The sequence below is a fragment of the Hemitrygon akajei genome, chromosome 13 (assembly GCF_048418815.1).
Source record: "Hemitrygon akajei chromosome 13, sHemAka1.3, whole genome shotgun sequence".
Classification (NCBI taxonomy): domain Eukaryota; kingdom Metazoa; phylum Chordata; class Chondrichthyes; order Myliobatiformes; family Dasyatidae; genus Hemitrygon; species Hemitrygon akajei.
This window is the reverse complement of record NC_133136.1, coordinates 26,170,495-26,182,131: the sequence shown is the minus strand read 5'-3', so window position 1 is coordinate 26,182,131 and position 11,637 is coordinate 26,170,495. Positions and strand designations below refer to the sequence as shown.

General features: G+C 39.4%; 1 protein-coding gene across 3 annotated transcripts in view; it reads right to left on the bottom strand.

Moving 5' to 3' along the window:
* Positions 1 to 11,637, bottom strand: part of tln1 (talin 1) — a 230,754-nt gene that overhangs the window by 2,216 nt on the left and 216,901 nt on the right. For all 3 annotated transcript variants that reach the window (XM_073064264.1, XM_073064267.1, XM_073064265.1), the window contains 6 exons: positions 10,934 to 11,039; positions 7,777 to 7,901; positions 5,088 to 5,213; positions 4,538 to 4,600; positions 3,291 to 3,473; positions 1,340 to 1,468 (listed from right to left, as the gene is read on the bottom strand). In XM_073064264.1, coding sequence (XP_072920365.1) covers positions 1,340 to 1,468; positions 3,291 to 3,473; positions 4,538 to 4,600; positions 5,088 to 5,213; positions 7,777 to 7,901; positions 10,934 to 11,039 — 732 coding nt within the window. The remainder of the gene's footprint in view (positions 1 to 1,339; positions 1,469 to 3,290; positions 3,474 to 4,537; positions 4,601 to 5,087; positions 5,214 to 7,776; positions 7,902 to 10,933; positions 11,040 to 11,637) is intronic.

Genomic DNA, 11,637 nt, shown 5'->3' with positions numbered 1-11,637 from the left:
TGATAGGTTCTTGATTAGTAAGGACATAAATGGTTATGGGGAGAATCCAGAGATTTAGATGCATGGGTTCCAAGGCAAATTGGCTGTTTGGATTCAGAACTGGCTTGCGCATAGAAGACAGAGGTTAGTGGTTGAAGGGATTAATTTGAGCTGGAGGTCTGTATTTAGTGGAGTTCCACATGGATCTGTGCTGTGATTTGTGATGCATACGAATGATCTGGATGAAAACGTAGATAGGTGGGTTAGTAAATTTGTGAATGACATCAAGTTTGGAGGAGTTGTGGACAGTGTACAAGATTGGCAAAGAATTAATACAATATAGACCAGTTGCAGATATGGGCTAAGAAACTGCAGATGGAGTTTAACTGAGATAAATGTGAGGTGTTGCACCTCAGTAGGGCAAATGCTAGGAGACAGTACACTGTTAAGGGAAGGTCCTTCACAGTGTTGCTGAGCAGAGAGATCTTGGGATCCAAGTTCATAGCTCCTTGAAAGTGGCTACACAAGTCGATAAGGTGGTTAAAAGGCTTATGGAATGCTTGTTTCTATTAGTTGAGGCATTAAGTTCAAATGTTAGGAGGTTCTGTTGCAACTTTATAAAACTCTGGTTAAACCGCATCTGGAATATTTTGTACAGTTCTGGTCACCTCACTATAGGAAGGATGTTGAGGTTTTGGAGAGGGTGCAGAAGAGGTTTACTGGGATGCTGCCTGGTTTAGAGGGCATGTGCTATCATAAAAAGTTGGATAAACCTGGATTTTCTCTTAAGAGTGTCAGAGGCTGAGGGGAGATCTGATAGAGATTTACAAAATTATGAGAGGCAAAGATAGAGTAGACAGGGTGCATCTGTTTCCCAAGGTTGAAATGTCTAATACCAGGCGGCATGCATTCAAGGTGAGAGGAGGTAGGTTCAAGGGGGATGGGAGGGGTAAATTTTCTTACTCAGATAGTCATGGACACCTGGAATGCACTGCCTGGTATGGTGGTAGAAGCAGATACATTAGATGATTTTAAGAGATATTTGGATAGGTAAAGTAGTTGGAGGGATGTGGACACGGTGTAGGTAGGAGGAATTAATGTTTGGGTGCTTTTGATTTGCTCTTTAGCTGGTTTGGCACTACATTGTATGTCAAATGGCCTGTTCCTATGCTGTACTGTTCTATGTTCTAATGTAGTTGAGAGGGATAATAAATCAGCCATGATGGAATGGGGTCGCACACTCAATGGGCTGAAGGGCCTATTTCTTCTCCTATGTCATATGGTTTAAATACCCTTTGAGATTTTAACAAATACCCTTTGGCTTATTAGCTGTCATTTCCAACACAATCCATTCACTCACCTGAGCAATGCCACCAACCATCTTATTCTTGACTACCACATTTTCCTCTTCATGATCGTTGAATGCTGCAGCCTTCTGGGCAGCTTTCACGAGATTGTCTGATGCTCTCTTCACAGCGTTCCCTGCGGTCTGTGAAAGAAAAGCACCAAGTGATCATTCAAAATTAAAGTGGAGTTAGGACTAGAAGTTCGCCAGAAGCTGCGGACAAAAGACTTAAATGTTATAAGGCCACTAAACGGTTGCCTTGTATGATAAATGGATTCTTGGCCTCACAATCTATCTTATGATCATGCATTTATTCTTTAGCAGCACCGCACTTTCTCTGTGATTGTTACATGTTATTGTGCATCGTTATTGTTTAACCTTGTGTAATGTGTCTGCATAATCATTATTCAAAACAAGCTTTTCACTCTGTCATGGTACATGATAAAAGTAAACCAATTCCTAGAACTCTATACTATAATTATTCTGAAAACGTCTTCCTAAATATTACATATGTGAAACAAAAAGGTGCAATAAAATGCAAATAAATGCAAGACCACTGGCATTTATTGTCATGCACACAAGTATGGCAAACTGTGGGTACAAAGAGAAACATCACAGATACGTGATCCAGAAACACACAGGACAGATAATTTATTTATAATTTATGTACAATTTATATATATGTGTGCTATCTGTATTTATACAACTAAAGCTGATCACTGATAGTATACCATATGTACCCAATGTACTAGTGTAGTGTTGGGATAAATGATGAATAGGGTGCTTAAAGATTAAGATGTCACTAGTTTACCAGGTATCAGAAAGCAGTGCCTTCTGATATGCTTACAACACCTGGACCATCTACAGCAGGAAGTCACTACTAAAAGCATCAAATTCAGAATCAGGTTTAATATCACAGGCAAATGTCATAAATAGTTAAATTAAATTAGTGCAAAAACAGAAATTAAAAAAAAAAAGTAATGAGGTAGTGTTCGTGGGTTCAATGTCCATTCAGAAATCGGTTGGCAGAGGGGAAGAAGCTGTTCCTGAATTGTTGAGTGTGTGCCTTCAGGCTTCTGTACCTCCTCCTTGATGATAACAATGAGAACAAGGTATCACCTCGGTGATGGGGGTTCTTAATGATGACCGCTGCCTTTCTGAGGCATCACCCTCAAATTAACTAGAAGGATTTATTCATCACACGTACATGGAAATATACAGTGTAATGTGCCTTCTTTCAGCACTGAGGCCCTAAACACAAAGTGGGATACTTTGGGCAGTGCACATTGCTTGCATTCCTGTGCTTCATTACTTGTTCAAAAGATTCAAGGATAGTCTTAAAGCTTCCTTGGGGAAAAGGATACAACACTCTCACTGACACCTGGGAATCCGTGACTTATGACTGCTTAAAGTGGAGGAAGAGCATTTGGAATGGTACAATGGAGAGAGTCTGTGTATCAGGTGCTTACAAGAACGGGAGGGACGTATCACTTCAGGAACTACCCGTGGAGGAGTCTCTGGTCCCACTAACCTCATTAATCACCTAAGAACCCATAAAATCAGGGTGGAAGCAAGTCATTCTCAATCCACAGAGAATCTTAGTAAGAAGGATAAATTATTCTCAACTCTAATCTGTCGAGAATGTTACTGAAATTGACAAATCGTATATACTTTTAGTAGATGTTGGATTTTATTTTCCGGCATGTGTGTTTTCTGCTAGTTTAAGGATCAGCAGAGGTTCTATGATTAAATTCCATGACTTTTCACAATATTGCAGTGCAATTTTTTTTTACTTAAACTGAGAGAAAATCTCCAAAGGTCAAGAAGGTATGTACAATGAATAAAACACTTAAGAGTGCTTGATAGCTGGGCTGCTGATAGAATTTGTGTATGCCACCAGTTGTGTGTTAATATTTGAAATGGCATGAATTGTATTTACCGCAAAAGGCCTCGACACTTTTCATACCTGAAGTCTCTTCATGGCCTCCGAGTCCTGATCAGCCTTCACCTTGCAGGCCACTAACAGCTGAGCTGTGGACGCTGCCACCTGTTTGGCTGAAGAGATGAGCTTCTCCTCACTGGCGTGACCTTGGACAGCTGCATTGGCTGCTTCACACAAACTGCTCGTAGCAGCAGCCACCATCCGAGCCTGTTAAAGCAGGTATGTTACATGTCTGAGCTTGAAACAACAGCATCAAAATGTAAGAACTAAATGGGATGGTCTGTATTCTGGTATTTGCTTAACTTAAGTTACAGAGATTTCAAAATCCTTTGAAGTTCCTTAGATTGCTCTAACCAGTTAACAATGCATAAATATTGTTTGGGAGTTTCTTAAAAGTGATACATCATAATATGTTTATTTTCTGTGTACTTTTGGAAGGGGGAAAGCCACAGGGTGATGTAAATATAAACACGTAGGCATCTTCATATTTGTTCACAACTAAAATTAATGCAAGCAATGGAACTGTAAAGCATAGGTGCACATTTTCATGGGTTAAACAGGATTTCAAAAGCTCTTTAGTCTCCAGTTAACTTGATGCTCATGGGGGAATAAGCTGTGCGTATTTTCAAACCAAGCAAGTCTCAAAAAGAGAAAGCAATTTTATACCCATTTATTGCTATGCCTAACATTTAATAACTGAGGTAGTTTTTTTTTTATAGTGGAAGCATTAGATCGTAAGATACAGGAGCACAATTAGGCCATTGGGCCCTTGTGTCTGTCCAGTCATTTAATCCTGGTTAATCTTATTTTTCAATCTTTTCCTCTCAGAACTCTGAATCCCCTGACTAATCAATAACCTATCACTCTCCATTTTAAATATACGCAGTCAACTCACCTCTCAGCCCTCTGTGGCAACAAACACCAAAAACACAGCAACGCTCTGTCTAAAGAAATTCTCCCTGATCTCAGTATTATAGGCACATCCTTTAATTCTGAGAATGAGCCCTTGGATCCTAGACTTCCCTACTAATGGAGACATCCTCTACATGTAAACTCTATTCAGGCCTTACAATGAGACCTCCCTCATCCCTCTGAACTCCACTGAGTGCAGGCCGAGAGATAACAAACACTCCTCATACATTAACATTTTCATTCTCCTGAACCTCCACAGGACCCTTTTCATTGCCAGTACATCTCCCCGTAGACGCGGGGCCCAAAAGTGCTTACAGCATTCCAAATGTAACTGTACACATTTTAAACACAATACTCACTGCTGAAATGAGGCCTTGGGACCACTGGCCATCGTCGGCTGCATTTGCTGGCACAGCTCCAACCTACAGGAACAAAATCAGAATTGATCATCTTCATTATAGGATATTTAAAAAAATAATTTATTAGGTCAATGTTGGTCTTTTTTTTAATTGAGTTCTTTTGGGATGCTTGCATTGGGGCTATCAGTAAGCAAACACATCTCAAGGTTGTATAATTAGTACATACTCCAATATGAAATGTACTTTGAAACTTTTGAAGCAAATTGGTTAAAAAGTTAGCTTCTTTTATACAAGTTAAGATTTTTGACAATTAGCATAAATTCATAGTAATTTTTGTTGTACTAATTCCTGAGAAGGTTGGTGCAATAGTAGGTGTAGATATGAGACCTCACAATGTAAATGGCACAAGCACATAAACTCTTTATGATGCTGAGAAAATATAAAATACATAAAATATTATAAAAGTAATAGATGACTTTCATTAAATGTCCACATTCAGGCTAATTTGTAAAATTATCTGGAACTAGGTTATTATTATTATTTTTTTTACCTTGCCTTGAGCCACAAGCTCTCTCTGAGCAGCTGAGGCAGCTTTCACGAGGGCACTGGTTGCTGCGGCAATTGATTTGGCCGCCTCCAGAATCTGTTCTTCAAAGTTAAGACTTTCATCGGCTTGCTGTTGGATTAAATTTTTAGATTAGTTATGAGTGTAAAATTATTGAAAATACATGTCAAGAACCACTAATCTGAATTTACCAAGACTGTTAAACAAAATTAACTCAAGTTCAATATAATGAAGGGTTCAGAGAACTGATCACAAATAATAAATCTTTTTAAAAAATATTCTGTCCATTTAAAAGAGTGTAAGATACATATATATTGCATTAACTCACTAAATATTGTGTTACTAAATATGGTTCCATTAATGAAACACTGAAGTGTAGTAACATTAATAAGCCACCTTTTAAAATGTTGTAAAGACAAGAAACTATACAAATATGTTTGATATATAGTTGAGTTTTAGTTAACAACCTAATATAGCAAACATATCAGACAGTCTCTTGTACAATATTTGTATAGTGCTAATCAAAATATTTATTATACTGTAAATAATTTTATTACTAAATAGAGACTGATGGTGTCAAAATTAATACCATGATTCAAACAAAGAGATTTGGATGCCGTGGTTGTAACATACATGCATGATACAATATTTTAAAAAGAAATTGCTAAAAGTTCAGCCAAGTGTAACAATTTACTTTTTCCAATGCATTAACTGTGAGAATTCATCCACTCGTACAGTTGCAGATCACATTTTTGCAAACTTTGATTGTGACTGTTCAGTTTAAAAAAAAAATAAAACTAGACTATTCATGTTCTGAGGTCTAAAGTCCACAACAATCCACTTACATTCCGCTTACTCAGTATGTAGAAACATTTTAAGGTGAGACCCTGAAAGGTCAGAGACCCAAGTGCAAACCCATCTACCTTGAATAAACTAATGCCCAGTGTAGACTTGGGCTTTCATTCCAGGGAACCTGAGGAATCCCTCTTCTATCCACCGCTGATTTCCACTGCTGTAAATATGCACATGGATGAACTACAGACAAGGACAAGCTTCTCTGTCTGTGATTCATTTCATAATTAAGTCATCAGCCAATATATTTCTGAGTTAAATCAGTCTGTTGGGTAAAAGAGTGGATAGTCACAGCACATTTGTAACTTTACCCACAGTGCCAATCGGCTACTTTCAGGACAAGATGATTAAGGTAATAGAGTCACAGAGATGTACAGCACAGAAACAGGGCCTTTGTTCCATCTAGTCCATGCAAAAACCATTCAAACTGCCTACTCCCATTGGAATGCACCAGGGCCACAGCCCTCCATACTGCTACTATCTATGTACCTATCCAAACTTCTCTTAAACTTTGAAACTGAGCTTGCATGCACCACTTATGCTGGCAGCTCATTCCACACTCTCACGGTCCTCTGAGTGAAGAGGCTTCCCCTCATGTGCTCCTTAAACTTTTCACCTTTCACCCTTAACCCTTGACCTCTGATTGTAGTCCCACCCAGTATCAGCGCAAAAAGCCTACTTGCATTTACCCTATCTATACCACTCATAATTTTGTATATCTCTATCAAATCACCTCTCAATCTTCTAAAGAATACAGTCCTAACCTATTCAATCTACCCTTATAACTCAGGTCTTCCAGTTCCGGCAACATCCTTGCAAATTTTCACTGTCCTCTTTCAATCCTATTTACATCGTTTTTGTAGGGAGGTGACCAAAACTCCACAAAAATTAGGCCTCACCAATGTTGTATACAACTTCAACATAACATCCTACTTCCTATACTCAGTACTTTGGTTTATGAAGGCCAATGTGTCAAAAGCTTTCTTTAAGACCCAATCTACCCGTGACACCATTTTCAACGAATAAGTGCTAAACTGAAAATGTACCCCGCCCCCAGCAGTAAGAACAGCAAAATCCACGCTGCACACTTTTCAACAACTTTCAAAGATAGAAAATGGAATATGCAGTTCTTTGCAGTAAACTAATCCGGTGCTGGGAGGTAGGAACGTGTGTGAGTACACTTACACTAACTACTCAGTTCTCCCCTCTGTCATCCTTCCCAAAGACCACATGCTTGTCAATGAGACAGAGGTACACTTTAAAAAATAGCATGATAATTACAGATAATTATCAATCTCTCTAGGAACCCAGTCCACAACAACTCAGTAGCAACCATGATTTGCTATCTTCCTTTACCCTTAGACGTCTGCAAATTCCTGCTTCACATATCTATAGTTGCAGATCGTTCTCTGGTTCTGCCTTCCAAGTTTGCGGTACAGATATGCATGCCTCAATAGCAAGCAGAGTAAAGTGGAGCATAGAGGCATAGCACAGGCCCAGTCTTGTCCCTAAACATCTACACTCATGCCAGAACCTTTGTTCAGTGGATAATGCCATCATCTTCAGCAAATTCTTCTCTCCTTATGTAATACTGTCAGGGTCAACAGCAACACAACTTCACTGGACCATGTGAAGTCAGCCACTGCTACACAAATGAGAATGAAACTTAACTCGTACGCCTCAAACCTAAAGCACAAGAGTGATGTGATTTTTATAACTAGGAAGGGCTATTCTCAGAAATCATTATTCCATTTTTGCTAGCTTTGTAAGTCCACGAGTAGGAGAAATGAACTCTAATGCCATTGTGCAGGTGCTGTTTCACCTTAGGTTTAGCTCTTGGCTGGAGTTGTTCCAGTTTCTTGGCTGCTGCCTCAATAGCAGCAGCAGCTCTCAGCAACTCATTCTCAGCAATAACAGTCGGGTCTTCGGGATCCACCCATTCTGTCCCTGAAATAAAAGGTGACATAAGAAAAGTTATCAATGTCCATTGCTTGAAAAAGAAAGTTTTCTTGCACTACAGAATATGTGCAAAATGCGCTTATGAGTAGCCTTAATGATATTGCAGAGTTAGGCAATAAAGGCATTTTTGTTAAGTAAACAAAAGTCTAGCTAATGCTGTACTTGCCATCTAACATTTTCACCCAGCAGAAATTGCAACTCTTTTTTTTTTATTTAGAGATACAGCACTATAGCAGGCCCTTTTGGCCCAATGAGCCCGCACTGCCCAATTACACCCATGTGACCAAATAACGCACTAACCCAGGCATCTTTGGACTGTGGGAGGAAACCAGAGCACCTGGAGGAAACCCACGCGGTCACGAAGAGAAAATACAAACTCTTACAGACTGTGGTGGGAAACAACAATGGGTTGCTGGCATTTGATGCTAACCCCTGCTCTACCGTGCCAACTTGACCAGAAATACTATAATATAGAATCTAGACCCTACAGCACCAGATGCTACTAAAGTGCAAGTCAAGACATGTCTATTGAACAATATTTTGAGTAGTATTCGGGCAATTTTACTTTAAAAGGTATCCTGTAAATATTCAAGCTACTGACTACCAATCTGCTGAACTGAGGTCAGACTGCTCAATCTCTCATTCTGCTTTCAGCACTCCCATGCTTGTGATATGCTTCCTTAACGGGATGCATACACAACACCCACCTCAGCTGCTGAACCTGATGATCTGTCCATTACCTCTCAGGATGCTACACTAAAAGATGGTTCATGGTACTTCTACGGGCTCCAAGTTTCCGAATTAGCCTTCATCTGGAATTTACATACTTGGAAACACCAAACAAGGACTGAGGAAGGAGCATGGGTACAGCTGCAGGCCATTTACAAGCATATGGATGGAAGTCTTAGGGAGGGATACTGAGCATATGAAGAAGTCACATAATTGGAAAAATCCAGAAGCTTCTTATACTTCATATCTCTTTCCTCCCCAAAAAAAATATAAATGGAATTGGCATTAAAAAGTGCGGCCATTTCTGACAAAATTCACCCAATTATCTTCTGGAATAAAATATCAATAACAATCACACTCAATCTGATAATAATATTATTAAGAAAATAGAGCTTTAATGGACAAACAATTAAGGAATCTCCGTGAAATTAAGTAGTATGAAAGTGCACGGCAGCAAACACTGATCATGGAAGAGTCAACAGCCAGTTGCCACAATTCCCAATCTTCCAGTGTGCTGCCGTTAGTTATCTACTCTAGCAGAGTTTCCTCCAGGGTGTTGTGGCTGCAAGAAGCTCACTAAGAATTCCATATAAAGTAATTAGTCAGACATGTATATTTGAAAAATGGGAACAAGATATATGCCGTATCCTGGCAAACTGCCTAAAAGTCATCATCTAATTATCTTTGAAATTTAATGCTGAAATAATGGAATTCCTGCTGTATACATTCCTACGCCTTTTAAGTTTCACTGTGTCATGCTAAAGTCAGCATCATGTGGCTGCAGTGTGTACTCAACCCTTTCAATTTTCCAGAATAAATGCCTGATGTTCGAGTCAGCACACAACATGCAACATTAAAAGTGGTTCCAGTGAACTTGGCTTCAAAGACTGGGGAAATAATTTTGCTCAAATACAGCAATTATAAATGAAAGGATGAAATAAAACTTTGAGGTGAGGGAATCATTGGACCAAACTGGAACACAATTGCAACAATATGACTTGCTTCCCAAACTATTTTGGAACTTAAGGTTCTGTTTATTTTAGTATAAATCCCCTTTTTTAAAACTTTTAACTTAAATTCATGGCACCCAAGGCTTTTAATCATTTGCCTTTATTCCTCTCAGACCTGACCCAATACCTAGTTTCACCCCCTTGTCCAAGTTTGTGCTTTGTTTTCACAGAATCCTTTGTTGAAATCCATCCAAACAGTTGTCCCCCATCATTATACCAATTTTTTTCTTCATCAAAGCCACTATTGTCATATCATGTGATAAAAATAATCCACCCGTTTCTTGTAGTTGACAGGACCTTGGCCATGAACACAGTTGTCCATATTATTCCCTTGCAGTACCGTAAGTGTTCTGAGCAGAAAATGGATAATGAGCAAGGACCCCTCACAATCAGTACAGTACTGTATTTGTTATCAAGGAGCAGGGAGTGAGTTGGTAGATCCAGCAGGAGGAAAGTATGTTGGGAGTGGCAAGGGTGGAGTGCCATAGGAGGGGTGCAGGATGGTGGCTGAGAAGGAGTACCAGGGATAGAGTGTACCACGAATACAGACACACCCAGCTCTGAGATACCAGGCAAGGTCATTTGAATCCAAACAATTGGTTTACTGATCATTACTGAGTACCTCTCTGAGGCTTCGCACTCCCTTCCCCTTTTCCCAACATTTCTTCCCCCATTCTGATGTTTGGTGTGAACATCTGAACCTCTTGACCAATTCTGCATGCTTTTGTGCACTGAGCTGCTGTCATATGATTGGCTGATTAGATATTTGCGTTAATGAGCAGATGTACAGGTGTAGCTAATAAAGTGGTCACTAAGTGTAACTATGCTGTTAATTTTCAGTAATTTTACTCAGATATCTCCTTATGCATTCCCATTCTCATCCCCGGGTCGTACATACAGTGAAAGCCATCGTATAGGTGAGACTCAGCACTAAACATAGATTCAATAAAGAGCATCCTTAGTCATAGCAGGTAAGAATGACATCTCATGGCAACACCCATGACATGAAGGCAATTTCACTCTAAAATGTGAAAATAAGGATCTATTCAGTTAAAACACTGCAGTTTGCTTTGAAATTCCCTTTAAGAAGCATTTTAAATTCCAAGTTAGTTGTTACTCCTTCACAGTAAATGCATTGAGTTTGACAACACCTCATTATTAAATCTAATCTTTGCTAGGCTCTTTATTCATTTTTTTAAAGGAAGGCGCTCCTTTTCTTTATGAACATCACTAATAAAACCCTGATTGCAATAACTAAATAGCTGTAAAACTTTCCATTACCTTTCATGGCCTCTGCTGCCTGGATAAGTTCAGTGACAGAACCTGCCACACGTTTTGAATACCCTGCCAGCTGCTGTTTAAGATCTGGTGATGGCTTCTGAAGAACCTGGAAGTGATATGAAGTAGTACTGAGTAAGAAAGTTGATAAACTTCCTGACATTTTTATGGTACCGTACAACTTTTCACACACAATGAAAACTTTCACGTAGGTTTAATCAGAATTATTAAACATACATTTTTAATAAAACAGCGGCGAAGGCTGAGGGGAGATCAGATCGTGATTTATAAAATTACGAGAGGCATGGATAGAGTAGACAGCCAGTATCTTTTACTCAGGGTTCAAATATCTGAACCAGAGGGCAAAGGGCATGCATTTAAGTTTTAAAATGGCACTGGGAAAACGCAACGATGCCTTACTGGCAGCAAACAAAACTACTAACTACAGTATTAATCACACTTTTTCTGAACATTGGTCACTGTATTCAATAACCTACAACTTCCACTTTGGAGTTGAACTTTTGAACTGCCTGCACAACTTGACACTTTTGCGGCGTGAACGGAAGTCTCAAAGGTGCAAGACAGATGCAGTGTGGCGTGTACAGGCTGAATCGAGGTGGCGGGACCTGAGCCCAAGAGCGAAGACCAACCCAATATTTGACTGATTTAAGAGCTGGGCTGGATTGGGAAGGCCAGATATGGGCTGA